Source organism: Oncorhynchus nerka, linkage group LG20 (assembly GCF_034236695.1).
Source record: "Oncorhynchus nerka isolate Pitt River linkage group LG20, Oner_Uvic_2.0, whole genome shotgun sequence".
Taxonomy (NCBI): Eukaryota; Metazoa; Chordata; class Actinopteri; order Salmoniformes; family Salmonidae; genus Oncorhynchus; species Oncorhynchus nerka.
The window spans coordinates 54933119-54949033 of record NC_088415.1 but is presented as its reverse complement, the minus strand read 5'-3'; the positions used below and the strand labels follow the sequence as shown (position 1 = coordinate 54949033).

At 43.0% G+C, this 15915-nt stretch overlaps 1 protein-coding gene across 2 annotated transcripts; it reads right to left on the bottom strand.

The window, feature by feature from the left end:
* Positions 1-54: 54 nt before the first annotated feature.
* On the bottom strand, positions 55-14039 carry LOC115102802 (vang-like protein 2). Of its 2 annotated transcripts, none has more exons than XM_029623109.2 (8): positions 13951-14039; positions 4809-5215; positions 4431-4554; positions 3564-4171; positions 3334-3467; positions 3036-3171; positions 2507-2753; positions 55-2023 (listed from the first exon to the last, which is right to left on the bottom strand). In XM_029623109.2, the coding sequence occupies exons 2-8, from the start codon at positions 4877-4879 to the stop codon at positions 1763-1765; spliced, it is 1581 nt and encodes a 526-aa protein (XP_029478969.1). In that variant the 5' UTR covers positions 4880-5215; positions 13951-14039; the 3' UTR covers positions 55-1762. The 2 variants fall into 2 exon arrangements, with proteins under 2 accessions (XP_029478969.1, XP_064861677.1); XM_065005605.1 differs by having other exon boundaries at positions 4809-5146; positions 13951-14035.
* Between the last annotated feature and the right edge of the window lie 1876 nt (positions 14040-15915).

The window sequence follows — 15915 nt, the reverse complement described above, 5'->3', positions numbered from 1 at the left end:
ACTCTATGGATTTGCAGTGTGACCAAAGTCGCCCTAAAAAAATACAATAGTCTCTACAAGCCAGAATGTTTAATAAAAATTACATTTACTTTCCCTGTTGTACATGCTGGTTGAGAGAATGCCAAGAGTGTGCAAAGCTGTCATCAAGGCAAAAAGGGTGGCTACTTTGAAGAATCTCAAATATAAAATATTTGTGTTATTTCATCGTTTTGATGTCTTCACTATTTTTCTACAATGTAGAAAATAGTACAAATAAAGAAAAACTGAGTAGATGTGACTGGTACTGCATATACACAACAAACATGGCCAAGAAAGAAATGACTTCCTAGCGAGGGTGGTAGCATGTTGTCACTAGAGGGTCATGTTGAATAATGGGGTGCTGTGGATAAGAAAAAGCCAGAAAAGAACTCCGAAGGCAATGAGTAGAAAGAGTGTTTTAGGTAAGAAAGAGAAGTTTAAACTCCATCGGAATGACTTTTCAATTCGACAGCTTTCTCTGAATTAAAACTCAAGAGCCCATTACGTCTTTAAATCGTCTTCTCGTCAGTAGGCTTACAGTATTGTTTTTCCTAACAGGACCAGAGAATGAAAGACAGGGCTTCATACGATCACAACTTTGTGTATGTGAGAAAAGCAGAGACGGGGAGAACAGGAGTAAAAACATCGAGCACACTATACAAGCTACTTATCAATAAAGAAACATTCAAATCTTTGTACACACACACACACCACTTTTCCAAAAGTAAAAACATTTTTTTGAATTGAATTATAACTTAATAAAAAACATGTATAGAAAACAAAAACAACCGTATAGAAAATGTATTTAAACCCAGAATTCTAGCATGCATAAAAAAACAAACTGGAATGACAATGTTTAGCATTGATGTTATCATCAATTATGTCAAATCAGCTGTGAACTTTCATTGGTTGTTCTCACAGAAATGTACGGTATTAGAGTTCTAACTGCTTGAATAGAAATGATAGGCAGTCATATTGTGGCTCAGAAGATGAACTGCACCAAACTGTTGTCTAAGTAGCAACATTAAGCTGCCAGTTACAGTACATCTGGGTTCGAACCGAGAGGTTTAGTGGTCAGAGAAGTGGTTCTTTGCCAGAGATCACCGGCCAGCATTTCGTAGTTCACACATGGGTAAGGCTGTTACTGTGCTTGTTTTAATGTTTTACAAATGTGGCACAATCTGGTGATTTGCTATGACAGCAGACGACTTGCAGTGAGGATACAATCACATGTCCCTGGTCAGAGTGAGATGGGTGGAGGACAGTGGACACAGGATAGAGACAAGGCAAGTCCATTCAAAACAGCTTCATAGAACAACAGGTTATTCAGGAAAGTCAGTCTGAGAAACATTGTAAGAATGCTGTCCCAAGGCAGGAATGATTTACTCATTCAATGTTACCAAAGCATGATAACTTTTGTGTAAAAAAAGGCCAGTGTAAAATTAAATGAGAGCCACATATACATGGAATAAGACTCTACAACACACAGAGTCTCAGTTACAACAAGCTCAGGAATGTAGTTCCTTTGCAAACTGATGGAGACAGTTGGCCTACAGACAAGAAACACCGTAAGGGAATTTTACAGTGTCATAAAACATGGCCACGGCATCCATTTTCTGTCTTTGGAAGATCGTAGCTTCATCCCATTCTGTTAACATCCATGACAATGGTTCAATAGGAGAGTACATGATGATCTAGAACCCTGCGTATCCCAGTAGGATCAGGGGCCTTCACTGACCCCCCTTCACACAGAGGTCTCCGACTGCAGCCTCATCACAAACTTGTGGCTCTTGGGGTCGATAAACTCCTCGCCGATACGCAGGAAGGGGAGGGGCTGCACCGTGACGACAAGGGAGAAGTCGAGGCGGCGCAGAGAGAAGACCAGACCCTGACGCAGGGCAGAGGTTACCGGCTCCTCGCTCACTAGAGTCCACTGGCGCCCCCTGCCATTCTCACGCTGGTACTGCATGGTAGGGCCTGGGTTCACGTAACGCTCCAGGAATGCCTGGACAGACAAAATAAAATACAGCCTTTCAAAATCAACCTGAATGAGGAAGATATGTGAATAGGTACAGAGAAGATGAGTAGTTGTGTACAAGTTAGAATTTGAATTCTAGATCTGATCAAATGCATGCTATTTATTAGGGCTGGGAGGATACCAGTATAATGATGCACTTGAGTATTGTGGCAAGGAAAGCGGATTTGACTTCTTTAGGACAGTCCTAATGTTTGAAAACAAATATAATTATGCTGTCATACAGTCACATGTATTTATTTTCCAAGCTGTGGCAGACAATATTTTACATATAGCAGGTTTTTAAAACCAAACTGTTTCGCGTTTTAAATTTTGTCACGGGAAAAGAATAAATTGCAACACTATTTATCCCAAAAGCTGTTCTAATATTTTACCCAGATTCACACAATGTAACTCTTCTATTTTAGCATGATATATTATAGACTCCAAGAGAACATGATCAATTCTGCTCACCTTGGGGGTCATGTTGTGGGTGATACAGAACTGCAGGTGTGTGAGGATGCTCTCCATGCTGTGATAGGGCTGCTGGCGCGTGGTCCTCAGGTACTTCTGCATGGCCCGCGCCATGGGGGCGAAGATGGCCTGAGCCGCCTCCCGGGGGTCCATCACCTCACGGGGGTGTTTGTGGGACGAGACTGCGGGGTCATCATCCTGGAGACGCTTGATGTGGGTGAAGGCCTCTTCCACCGCCACTACCAACCTGGACAACGCCACAATAAATCATTATGATCAGTGTTAGTGTTATTATTACCATCAGCAACAGCACTATGATACAGGAGAACTCAATGGGCAGTGGCATCAGTCATCATAACTGTGCCTGAAATACACTATGAAAGGGACTGGTTATCCCCCAGCAACGTACATAGCAACAAGACTCACTGGAGACAAACAGAACAGGGACATTAACAGGGTTCTTCTTTCCCTAATCACTTTAAAAAGCATATTAGACATGTATAGGGGCACAGGATGTTGTCGGTCTTACCTGGCCTTGCGCTTGCGGCACCTGCGGTCCATCTCGGCCTCCTCGTAGTAGTACTCGTTGTGGGAGTTGTCTCTCCTGCGGGCCGCAGCAGCGATCATGGCCCGGGACTGACTGGTGGAGTTATTGGTGCTGTTCTCTGTAGATCAATACATCAGCCAGTGGATGGATTAATAGGAGGGAGGGAGGATAGATGGATGAGTGGGTGGACAAATGACTAGATGGGTGGATTGATGGACAGCTGAATGGAAAGATACTGTAAGGTAGAGAGATAGATGGGGGGGTGTAGAATGCTGTTTACCGTCCAGTGAGTAGACTTTGAATCCAGACATCTTCTTGGAGAGGATGGACTTGGGCAGGTTGAGCAGGGCAGGGTTGTAGACTGGGAAGTCCCTGTAGTACTGATCCAGCACCCACACTGCTGCCCTCTGGATACTGGAACACACAAGCATCTTCAATACTATCAACATCGCAATGAGGCTACGTGAACAGCACAATGCACACACACAGACGAACACGTAACACACTGACCTGAGGTGGCCGGCGTTGTAGAAGCGACTAGCCCCGTCGGTGGTGCGCACCACCTTGAGGCAGAAGGCAGGCTGCAGGTGTCTGACCTCCAGCAGCACCAGGGCCAGGTACTGGATGAAGAGCAGCGCGTCCACCAGTGATGCAGCATACTCCACGATGCCTCTGTAGTCCCTCTCCCGGGGCTCCAGCACGCGCACTCCGTAGAACAGCCAATAGGACGCCACGAACAGGAACACCAGCACCATGAGCAGGCAGCGGAAGACGAAGAAGCGGGGCAGGGTGGCGCGCGGCGGGTGCAGGAACAGCGCCCAGGAGGAGATGAGGAGCACCAGGAGCTTGAAGGCCAGGGAGACGTAGAGACCCTCGCAGGGCGTGCCGCAGGGCTCCAGGGCCTCACGCCACAGCAGCTGGGGGAGGACAAGGAAGGCCAGGGGGGTGAACAGAGCGAACAGACCCAGGCAGCCGCCCAGCACGGGCCCCAGGAAGCGCTTGCATTCCAGGGGGGACGATTCCTCCAGCTCCTTGGAGACGCGCGTCAGGTCCTCGTTGGACACGCTGTGTTCTGATGTGCCTGTGACCACGGTGGTGGTCTCGCCCCAGTTGTCATCCTGCAGACAGGGACAGAGACAGGACATCAGGTAAACGCGGAGGAGAGATTGGAGGGGGGGGCTTTATAGCGATATAAAAGGATAGAGATGTTGTGATTTGGACGGGTAGGGAAGATTATTAACGGGACCTGATGTTTTTCTGACCGCATAACCTGATCCTGGTTCAGTCACAAGGTCAGGAAAAACCAATGTCCCTATTATGAGAGAAATAAATACGGAGATGTAGAGGGGTTGAAGAGGAGACGGTTGTGATTCTAACCCGGTCATCGCCCCGGGTCGACTCTGCGTCTAATAGCGACTCCCCGGGGGCCTGGATGGTGACAGACTTGTCCCCACGGCTGCTGCCGTCTCTGCTCTTGGAGCGATGTCTGTCCCGCCGATCCCTGGATAAAAGAAACGGGACAGCCACAGTTATGTCCAGCGTGTTAAGCCTCTGTCATTGCGTAACCGAAGCCTGGGGTTACATGTGTTTTGTGTGTGCTTGCGCATCAATGTGCCCATCGACTAATGGATCGATGTGTGTGCGTATTACAAATGCGTTTGAGCCTAGTGTTTCACTAAAACATTTGTGGAACGACAGTTTCAAATGTACTTGCTCGCTTGTGCGTTTTTTGTTAACTGACTGACCCTCTGGTACCTGTGCTTGCGGGAACTGCGAGAGTGGGACGACTTGTAGGAGTAGCCCGAGTACTGTGACTCGTTGTCCATGTCTCGGGTCAGTGGACAGGGTTGACAGGCCCCTCTCCCACCGCCCCCGTGCCTCGTTCCTTGACTCTGCCCAGCTGGCTCTTGAGCTCAGAGATGGACTTGGTGGACAGCGCCAGTGGCAGCTTCAGCAGCTCAACCTTACTCCTGAGAGAATCTATCTTGGAGGCCAGAGGACAGGGAGAAGAGCCCACCAGACAGATGGAATCAGGGAAACAATGGACTAGAAAAAGGAGGGTAGGAAGAAGAAAGAAGAGAAGAAGAGACAGACTAGACAGGGGGTGTGAAAAGATAAGATTATGAATAGGATGGGGGGGGGCAGGTTGAAGTGGACAGGCCCTGAAATAAAGAGAAGGGAATTAGTGAGAAAAACAAACTCCTATCCCGAATCTGGTGTTTAAATCCAACCCAATTTCATTTTACATTTCATTTTTTGTCATTTAGCTGATGCTCTTATTCAGAGCAACTTACAGTTAGTGCATTCATCTTAAAATAGCTAGGTGGGACAACCACATGTCTCGGTCATAGTAAGTACATTTTTCCTCAAAGTAGCTATCAGCACAGTCAATGCTAGTGGGGAGAGGGTGGGGGCTTGTTCTGTGGGATTTTGTTATGCCCTTTATTTAATCAGGTAAGACCAATTGAGGTTAATAACCTATTTTAGGGGAGCGACCTGACAATGAGGCAAAACAGGGAAATAGCAGCATGTGCATAAAATATTAGCAAAAAAGACATAAATACACACAAAAGACAAAGTGTCATAAGTTCAGAGGGAAGCTGGTTCCACCATTGGGGTGCCAGGACAGAGAGGAGCTTTGACTGGGCTGAGTGGAAGCTGCCCTCCCTTAGGGGTGGGTGGGTCAAGAGACCAGAGGTGGCAGAATAGGGTACTGGGGGTTTGGGGTGTAGGGTTTAAGCATAGCCTGAAAGTGTTTGTGGGTATTTGACCCTGGCCGTCTGCGCAACTGAAGACATGTTAGCTCTCAGGGTTAAATACAAGCTTTTAGATCTCAGGCAGGGTTGGCCCTCAAGTAGTTCTACAGACAACAAGTCTGCAGTGATGCCGAGGTCCAGGAAAGCTTACAGATCTGATACAATGGAGTCATATTGGGTTACTGTGTTTTCACAAACTTGTTTGCCCTCGCCCTCTCTATCCCTATCTCACATTCCCTCTTGGTCTCCCTTGGCCCCCTGGGTAACAGGGCCTCTCCGCTGCTGGTGATGATGAAAATAGGGTGCTCAGATGGAGGGAATTGGAGGTTGACAGTTTCCATGGAAACGGTCCTTACACCACCCTCTCCTACCCCGAGAACTGTATTGGCTCAACATGTTAATTGGACAGTTTGATTTGTCACATATGGGGCAATAGTCAGTCATGGCTATGCATGCAGGGCATTACGTTTAACAACTAACTCCATTAAACTGCCAGTCCATTCTCAACTGTGTGTATCTGTTTGCATGCACAAGTTGACTTGAGCCTCTTCTTGGGAAATGCCCCACTGTTTATGCTATAAAAACTCATAGCCTTTGTACCCTCCAATGGAAACCTAAGGGCCCCAGAGCATTTGCTGAACTTCAGCTCCCATCACATGCTGTGCCGCCCTGGGAGGGTGTGGTGCATATGGAGCAAGCAGGGGCAAAAATGTATAGTCTACTCCGCCTGCATTTCAAAACCATTGTCTTGATACATAATGCAAAACAGAGGGAACCCACATGCTCATTGTGGCTTGTTTGTATTCCCATGCTCTGGGCTTGAGCTCCCAAAAAACAAATCCCCCACAGGCTGTCTGTGATACTGGTGATATGATGAACACCTGATCCATCAACGTTTGGTCTGCTGGAGAGACAGAGTTCCCTTTTCTTATTTCAACCCTATATGTCATGTGATCCGATCAATGAACTCGGCGACCGTGGTGATTCCGCACTCACGCCGTCCTCACTTAGCCACATCATGACATCATAAAGACTTAACCAGCAGGAAGGTCTGATTTCACTATTATTAAAACAAGATCCCAGATGTCAAATACAAAGAACCAGCCCATCGAAAAAAAAAAAAAAAAAACTGGAGACCTCTTCAATGTTGTGATGCTAAACACTAGCGTAATGCATAGCACTCAGAATTAAAAAAAGGTTTTACCAGGCAATGTTCATCCTGATCAGAGTTTTTTTCTACATGGACGATACATTGGAGATAATATATGACAACTACAAGAAATAACAGAACAACATGAAACTTCTAAAGAGGCCAGGCCTGGTATTTATAGCAATTTTGAAAAGGCCTTTGATAAAGTAAGACTGGATTTTATATATATAAATGCCTGGATTTTTTTCCATTTCAGTGAGTCTCTTATTCAATGGGTACAAGTAATGTATAGTAATCCCAGATGTAAAATAGTAAATAGTGGCTACTTCTGAGAGTTTTGAACCGTCACGAGGAGTTAAACATAGGGTTCCCACTGTCACCATATCAATTCGCTATAGCCATCGAAATGCTAGCTATTAAAAGCAGATCAAATAACAGAGGATTAGAAATCCAAGGCTTAAAAAGGTGTCCATGTATGCCAAGGAATATGAACTGGATGAGCTGAGATTAAATATAAAAGCACTAAACCTCGAAAAGCTTCACTTACACAAAAGTTTTACTTTAATTCAAAATGGTTCTCAAGTAGATTATCCCTTGTTTAAAAATTGCCTCTGGGCTTTCTCTCAACCAGATTCATGAGGTAGTCACCTGGAATGCTTTTCCACAATCTTGAAGGAGTTCCCACATATGCTGAGCACTTGTTGGCTGCTTTTCCTTCCCTCCGCGGTCCAACTCATCCCAAACCATCTCAATTGGGTTGAGGTCGGGTGATTGTGGGGGACAGGTTATCTGATGCAGCACTCCATCGCTCTCCCGCTTGATCAAATAGCACTTACACAGCCTGGAGGTGTGTTGGGTCATTGTCCTGTTGAAAAACAAATGATAGTCCCACTAAGCGCAAACCAGATGGGATGGCGCATCGCTGCACAATGCTGTGGTAAGCATGCTGGTTAAGTGTGCCTTGAATTCTAAATCAAATCACCAGCAAAGCACGCCCATACATCACACCTCCATGTTCCACGGTGGGAACCACACATGCGGATATCATCCGTTCACCTACATCTCACAAAGACACGGCGGTTGGAACCAAAAATCTCAAATTTGGACTAATCAGACCAAAGGACAGATTTCCACCAGTCTAATGTCCATTGCTCGTGTTTCTTGGCCCAAGCAAGACTTCTTCTTATTGGTGTCCTTGAGTAGTGGTTTCATTGCAGCGAGTCGACCATGAAGGCCTGACTTACGCAGTCTCCTCTGAACAGCTGATGTTAAGATGTGTCTGTTACTTGAACTCTGTGTAGCACTTATTTGGGCTGCAATTTCTTAGCCTGGTAACTCTAATGAACTTTGGGTCTTCCTTTCTTGTGGAGGTCCTCATGAGAGCCAGTTATCATAGTGCTTGATGGTTTTTGCGACTGCACAACGTTCAAAGTTCTTGACATTTTCTGGATTGACTGACCATGTTTTAAAGTAATGATGGACTGTCATTTCTCTTTGCTTATTTGTGCTGTTCTTGTCATAATATGGATTTGGTCTGTTACCTAATAGGGCTATCTTCTGTATACCACCCCTACCTTGTCACAACATAACTAATTGTCTCAAAACTCATTAAGAAGGAATGAAATTCCACAAATTAACTTTAAACAAGGCACACCTCTTAATTGAAATGCATTCCAGGTGACTACCTCATGAAGCTGGTTGAGAGAATGCCAAGAGTGTGCAAAACTGTCATCAAGGCCAAGGGTGGCTACTTTGAAGGATCTCAAAAATGAAAAATGTTGATTTGTTAAACACTTTTTTGGTTACTACATGATTCCATACGTGTTATTTCAGAGTTCTGATGTTTTCACTATTATTTTTCAAGGTGTGTCCCAATGGCACGTTGTGTTAGATAATCCAAGTTTATCATTTTAAAAGGCTAATTAAAAATTAGAAAACCCTTTTGCAATTATGTTAGCACAGCTGAAAACTGTTGTTCTGATTAAAGAAGCAATACAACTGGCCTTCTTTAGACTAGTTGAGTTTCTGGAGCATCAGCATTTGTGGGTTCGATTACAGGTTAAAAATTGCCAGAAACAAAGCACTTTCTTCTGAAACTCGTCAGTCTATTCTTGTTCTGAGAGTCCTCAACTGGCAGCTTCATTAAATGGTACTCGCAAAACACCAGTCTCAACGTCAACAATGAAGAGGCTACTCTGGGATGCTGGCCTTCTAGGCAGAGTTGCAAAGAAAAAGCCATATCTCATACGGGCCAACAAAAAGAAAAGACTAAGATGGGCAAAAGAACATAAACATTGGACAGAGGAAGATTGGAAAAAAAGTGATATGGACAAATCTAAGTTTGAGGTGTTCTGATCAAAAAGAAGAACATTCGTGAGACGCAGAAAAAATGAAAAGATGCTGGAGAAGTGCTCGACGCCATCTGTCAAGCATGGTGGAGGAAATGTGATGGTCTGGGGGTGCTTTGGTAGTGGTAAAGTGGGAGATTTGTACAGGGTACAAGGGATCTTGAAGAAGGAAGGCTATCACTCCCTTTTGCAAGCCCTGCTGTACCCCGTGGATGGCACATAATTGGAGTCAATTTCCTCCTACAACAGGACAATGACCCAAAGCACAGCTCCAAACTATGCAAGAACTATTTAGGGAAGAAGCAAATTGTGAGAGGTTCTTCAGGAAGCATGGAATGACTAGAATGCCAAAGGTCTGCAAGGCTGTAATTGCTGTAAATGGAGGATTCTTTGACAAAAGCAAAGTTTGAAGGACACAATTGTTATTTCAATTAAAAATCATTATTTATAACTTTGTCAACGTCTTGACTATATTTCCTATTCATTTTGCAACTCATTTCATGTATGGTTTCATGGACATTTCTAAGTGACCCCGAACTTTTGAACGGTAGTGTGTGTACTAGAGGTCCACCGATTATGATTTTTCAACGCCGATTTTTTAAAATGTATTTGTACTAATGACAATTACAGCAATACTGAATGAACACTTATTTTAACTTAATATAATACATCAATAAAATAAATTTAGCCTCAAATAAATAATGAAACATGTTCAATTTGGTTTAAATAATGCAAAAACAAAGTGTTGGAGAAGAAAGTAAAAGTGCAATATGTGCCATGTAAGAAAGCTTCCTTGCTCAGAACATGAGAACATATGAAAGCTGGTGGTTCCTTTTAACATGAGTCCTCAATATTCCCAGGTAAGAAGTTTTAGGTTGTAGTTATTATAGGAATTATAGGACTATTTCTCTCTATACCATTTGTATTTCACTAACCTTTGACTATTGGATGTTCTTATAGGCACTTTAGTATTGCCAGTGTAACAGTATAGCTCCCGTCCCTCTCCTCACTTGATAGACTTGAAGTCATAAACAGCGCAATGCTTGACGCACAACGAAGAACTGCTGGCAAAAGGCATGAAAGTGCTGTTTGAATGAATGCTTACGAGCCTGCTGCTGCCTACCACCGCTCAGTCAGACTGCTCTATCAAATCATAGACTTAGTTATAACATAATAACACACAGAAATACAAGCCTTCGGTCATTAATATGGTATCAAATCCAGAAACTATAATCTCGAAAACAAGACGTTTATTCTTTCAGTGAAATACGGAACCGTTCCGTATTTTATCTAAGGGGTGGCATCCATTAGTCTAAATATTCCTGTTACATTGCACAACCTTCAATGTTATGTCATAATTACGTAAAATTCTGGCAAATTAGGCGGCCCAAACTGTTGCATATACACTGACTCTGCGTGCAATGAATGCAAGAGAAGTGACAATTTCACCTGGTTAATATTGCCTGCTAACCTGGATTTCTTTTAGCTAAATATGCAGGTTTAAAAATACATACTTCTGTGTATTGATTTTAAGAAAGGCATTGATGTTCATGGTTAGGTACACATTGGAGCAACGATACGCACCACATCGATTATATGCAACGCAGGACACGCTAGATAAACTAGTAATATCATCAACCATGTGTAGTTAACTACTGATTATGATTGATTGATATTTCTAAGATAAGTTTAATGCTAGCTAGCAACTTACCTTGGCTTCTTACTGCATTTGCGTAACAGGCAGTCTCCTCATGGAGTGCAATGAGAGGCAGGTGGTTAGAGCGTTGGACTAGTTAACTGTAAGGTTGCAAGATTGAATCCCCTGAGCTGCAAAGGTGAAAATCTGCCGTTCTGCCCCCGAACGAGGCAGTTCCTAGGCCGTCATTGAAAATAAGAATGTGTCCTTAACTGACTTGCCTAGTTAAATAAAGATTAAATAAAGGTCTAAAAAAAAAATTGGGCCAAATCAGTGTCCAAAAATACCGATTTCCAATTGTTATGAAAACTTGAAATCGGGCCCTACTTATTCGGCCATTCCGATTAATCGTTTGACCTCTAGTGTGTACAGTTGTGGCCAAATTAATTTCCACAAAAGTTTGCTGCTTCAGTGTCTTTAGATATTTTTGTCAGATGTTACTATGGAATATCGAAGTATAATTACAAGCATTTCATAAGTGTCAAAGGCTTTTATTGACAATTACATGCAGTTGATGCAAATAGTCAATATTTGCACATCCTGACTGATGGCAGCCCATTCTTGCATAATCAATGCTTGGAGTTTGTCAGAATTTGTGGGGTTTTGTTTGACCACAAGTTCTCAACGGGATTACGGTCTGGGGAGTTTCCCGGCCATGGACCCAAAATATTGATATTTTGTTCCCCGAGCCACTTAGTTATCACTTTTGCCTTATGGTAAGGTGCTCCATCTTGCTGGAAAAGACATTGTTCATCACCAAACTGTTCCTGGATGGTTGGGAGAAGTTGCTCTCGGAGGATGTGTTGGTACCATTCTTTATTCATGGCTGTGTTCTTAGACAAAATTGTGAGTGAGCCCACTCCCTTGGCTAGCAAGCCCATTACCCACTCGGACCCCTTGAGTAGCTACCTCAAATGAAAGTCAAATGATGTATCCAAATCAACCTCAGTCACTTTTAGAAGTCTAATCAGGCCCTGTTGTCAGGGATTTGAGATAATGACCCAGTCAGATAAGCCAATGCCAAAGGCAGGGCTTGCCTGACAGTGCATAAACTATCATGCACGCCTCGTTGCCCCACAGTGAGCATCACAGATGCCTTTACCTTTTCTGAATACACATCTCTCTCTCTCTTCACATGGCTCTACAATTACTAGCCTAATATAATGACAACATCTCCTTCCTCTCTTCCAAATCTGAATGTGTTAATGGAGCTTGGTAAATATAAACAGATGAGGTGATACACCTCTAACTACATGCCCACACAGAAATACCATTTAAAGCCATTGGACAAATCAACGTTGTCTACATTTCATGAAATCCAAACTTTCACCAGCTGTTTGAGGGAGTGGAAAAGTCCAAACAACTGATTGTGGCAACGCGGTATGTAACTTCATGTATGAGTAATATGAAGCCAAAAGACTGCAACTGTGAAAATAAACATGCACAGCCCAGTACAGTGGTAGAGAGTTAGTGAGTATGAGGGGGCCACACACCCCACCCCCACCCACCTACTGCTAACTGCAGTGGCAACAGAAAATCCAGCGAAAAACAGACAACTGCACTCTCAACCTTTGTGCCCAGTGCTCCTATGAAGTGGAGCAGGTGTGTGTACAATGTAAAAGATGGGGTGTGGCCAAATCAACATACAGTCTATGGACTGGACAAAGCAGGCTTGTTACAACATTGTTACCAGAGGGGCAAGACAGTTTACCGTTCACTTGCCAATACATTTTTCTGTGACCATATCCAAGCATGGATTTGAGGTTACCACTGTCCAAAGTCTTGCCTCAATAACCACTTGTCTCTTTTGTCGTGATGTGCCCAACAATGTTTGTACCCTGTTTTGTGCTGCTGCCGTGTTGCTACCATGCTGTGTTGTCATGTGTTGATGCCACTCTATGTTGTCATCTTTAGGTCTCTCTTCATGTAGTGTTGTGTTTGGTCGTGATGTGCATTTTGTCCTATATTTTTATTTTATTTATTTTTAATCTCAGCCCTCATCCCCGCAAGGAGGCCTTTTGGTAGGCCATCATTGTAAATAATAATTTGTTCTTAACTGACTTGCCTAGTTAAATAAAAAATCTAATAAATACAACTATTCCTCTAATCTAATGGGCCTGTTTATTTTGAGAGCCACAGGCAGCTGGGACAATAGCATTTGCACTGGTAACTCTACATTAGCCCTAGCAAAAGCTAATTACATGGGAAATATGGGCATAAAATAAGCAAATAAAGATTAATATTGTAGGCATATTGCTGTGGCAAAGTTGGTCGTTTAGGACCATTTTGATTTCAGAGGCCTAACTTAACGTTTAACCTAAAACATTCAAAACTCAGTAATTGTGTAGTTTACGAAGTGAAAGCTTAACATTCGCAATAATTGGGGCTACTGTAGTAGCCTACTGTAGACATACTGTTTCACTTTAGTCTCTAGACTAGATTACAAATGTGTAACATGCCTATCTGCAGTCCTTGTTAATGTATTGCTACGTTGTTACAGTGTTGCAAGTGCAACAAGGTTACAAACACGTCATTTAGCCACCAGCTGAATCAGATCCACTGTAGCTAACTATATTCGTAACAAATAGTGGCATGCCTCATTTCATTACCGGTCGGTTTGGAACAGGGATTTAAATTAAGTGTATCCACAAAAGCCTGAATGAAACAATAACCTGTTACTAAATGAGCAATAACCTAGCAAACACAAAACACGTGTATCGAAGATTCAACTACGATATATACAAGTTATAAATGCCCATTTTATCCGACCTAAGCATAAATGTATCCTCCATTATATGAGGGTTAGCAAACAATAGGGCGAGACTCTCCGGTCACTCTCGAGCACAAATGGATGATTCGTTTTCCGTCTGCGAATCTTTTCCCCCATTTATTTTCGAAAGGGGAAGCCCTGGACGAATGGATCATACACATTGAATTGAACACCAACCTTCGGCGAAATTTCTCACAGAGCTTGAAGCCACACGTGTCCTTCTCAGCGTCTCGTTCCCATGTCGTCGGGATGAGGGTTGGCTAATTTCTCCCAAATTGTTGGGACTCAGGATTCAACTCTTCGAACCACGTAGCTACGTGGCCTGGGTGAAAATAACAATAGGCCCGATCACGCCAGGGGTCCTCTCTAAACTTCCCTGCAGTTTCGGTCTGGAATTAAAACCGAGTGCGAATATAGTCTCTTCCCGACTTTTGTTTCGGAACCATGAAACCTCACCCTAACAATATATATTGTATTCCCCCTTTACTTCAATGGTGAATTATTTCCAAACATGTTCACTATATATATCCACACTGAAAAAGACGCTTTCGAACCCCCGCCCAAAAAAACAGCGTATTATCCCCAAATATACATTCAGGTATTTTCACTTTCCTTTTTTCCCCACGACTGACTGGTGGACAGGGTTGCCAGGTCAAGCTACAATTTTACTAAAATGTCTTCTGAAAACCCGCCCAGAATGCCTGGAAACTCTCCCCAAAACATCGCAGCAAGAGATGAGTTGCCACATTTAAACCCCTTTTCCATAACGTTATTCAGCGAATTAAGAAGTAATAATAATTCTGCGAGTTTAAGAATTTGTCACAAGAGAAAAGACAAATCGCCCTTATTAAACTCTCCAGATAATTTCCCATCAATGGAAGTCAATGTAACTTGTTTTGCCTGCTATGATTAAGCAATAAGGCCCGAGGAGGTGTGGTATAAGGCCAATATACCACAGCTAAGGGCTGTTCATAGCCCTTAACACCTGAGGTGCCTTATTGTTATTATAAACTGGTTACCAATGTAATTAGAATTGTAAAAAGTTGGTTTTTGTCATTCCCGTGGTATATGTCTGATATACCATGGCTTTCAACCAATCAGCATCCAGGGCTCAAACCTCCCAGATTATAATTGTAACCTCAGGGGGTGTGGTATATGGCCAATATACCACGGCTAAGGGCTGTATCCAGGCAGCCTGCGTTGCGTCGTGCATAAGAACATCCCTTAGCCATGGTATATTGGCCATATACCACACCCCCTCATGCGTTATTACTTAAATAAATAATGTTTGCTCATATGCATATCTATAGATTAATCTGACAGGAGAGTTTGAGTGATGAAAATTGGACAGGGGATCCCAAAATCTCTGTGTAAGAAACACTTGGACGAACTTCAAAAAATGTTGGGCTATTTGCTGGCAATTGTGCTGTTATTATGTGCCAGATGTTTAAGACTACTTGTTATTAATTGACTATTTGTGAGATTGACTTGTTATTTCAATAGGCATAGGCTACTGACAAAAATCTGAGTTTATAATTGCAATTCAACTTTGCCATGGTTTGCTGAGCTAGATGCCGGTAGCCTTATAGGCCCTGATAGGCCAACATGCCGAAGTCCACAATGAAACTGACATTAAATGTGGAGAATGATACATTTGAGATAGAGCGGTGACCATGATCACAATTGATAACTCCCAATTTAATTAACAAAAAATTGCCATTAATAATTGCATAATAACACAAGGCTACAACAACAAACTGAGTTATAGGCTATTTACTAAATCCATTTGCCAGCTCCAAGTAGGCTACACAAGTTGCACAAATTGATTTGCAATGACTCCAGTGATCTCATCATTTCATTATATTTATTGTATCAAATGGTAGGCTACAGTAGCCTGTAATGGCATAGAAATTAAAAGCCTACTTGATGGCCAACAGATGCAATGTAGCCTATCATTCTCCACATTTAATGTACTTTTCATTGTGGACTTTTCCCTCATAAAACACGCACGTGAGGGAGTTCCATAACTTCCATAACTTCCACTCATTATCGATAAGAAATGTCAACATTAGAATGCAGTTTACTTTAAACCACCTCTGAGCGAATTTATCTAAAGAGCCCTATTGCACCTAAAGTCGTTTC

Coding starts and splice junctions, on each gene's coding strand:
- LOC115102802 (XM_029623109.2), bottom strand. CDS start 4,879: ATGGACAACGAGTCACAGTACTCGGGCTACTCCTACAAGTCGTCCCAC. Junction 4,555..4,808: donor CGCAGTTCCCGCAAGCACAG/GTACCAGAGGGT, acceptor TCTTTTATCCAG/GGATCGGCGGGACAGACATC. Junction 3,468..3,563: donor TACAACGCCGGCCACCTCAG/GTCAGTGTGTTA, acceptor TGTGTGTTCCAG/TATCCAGAGGGCAGCAGTGT.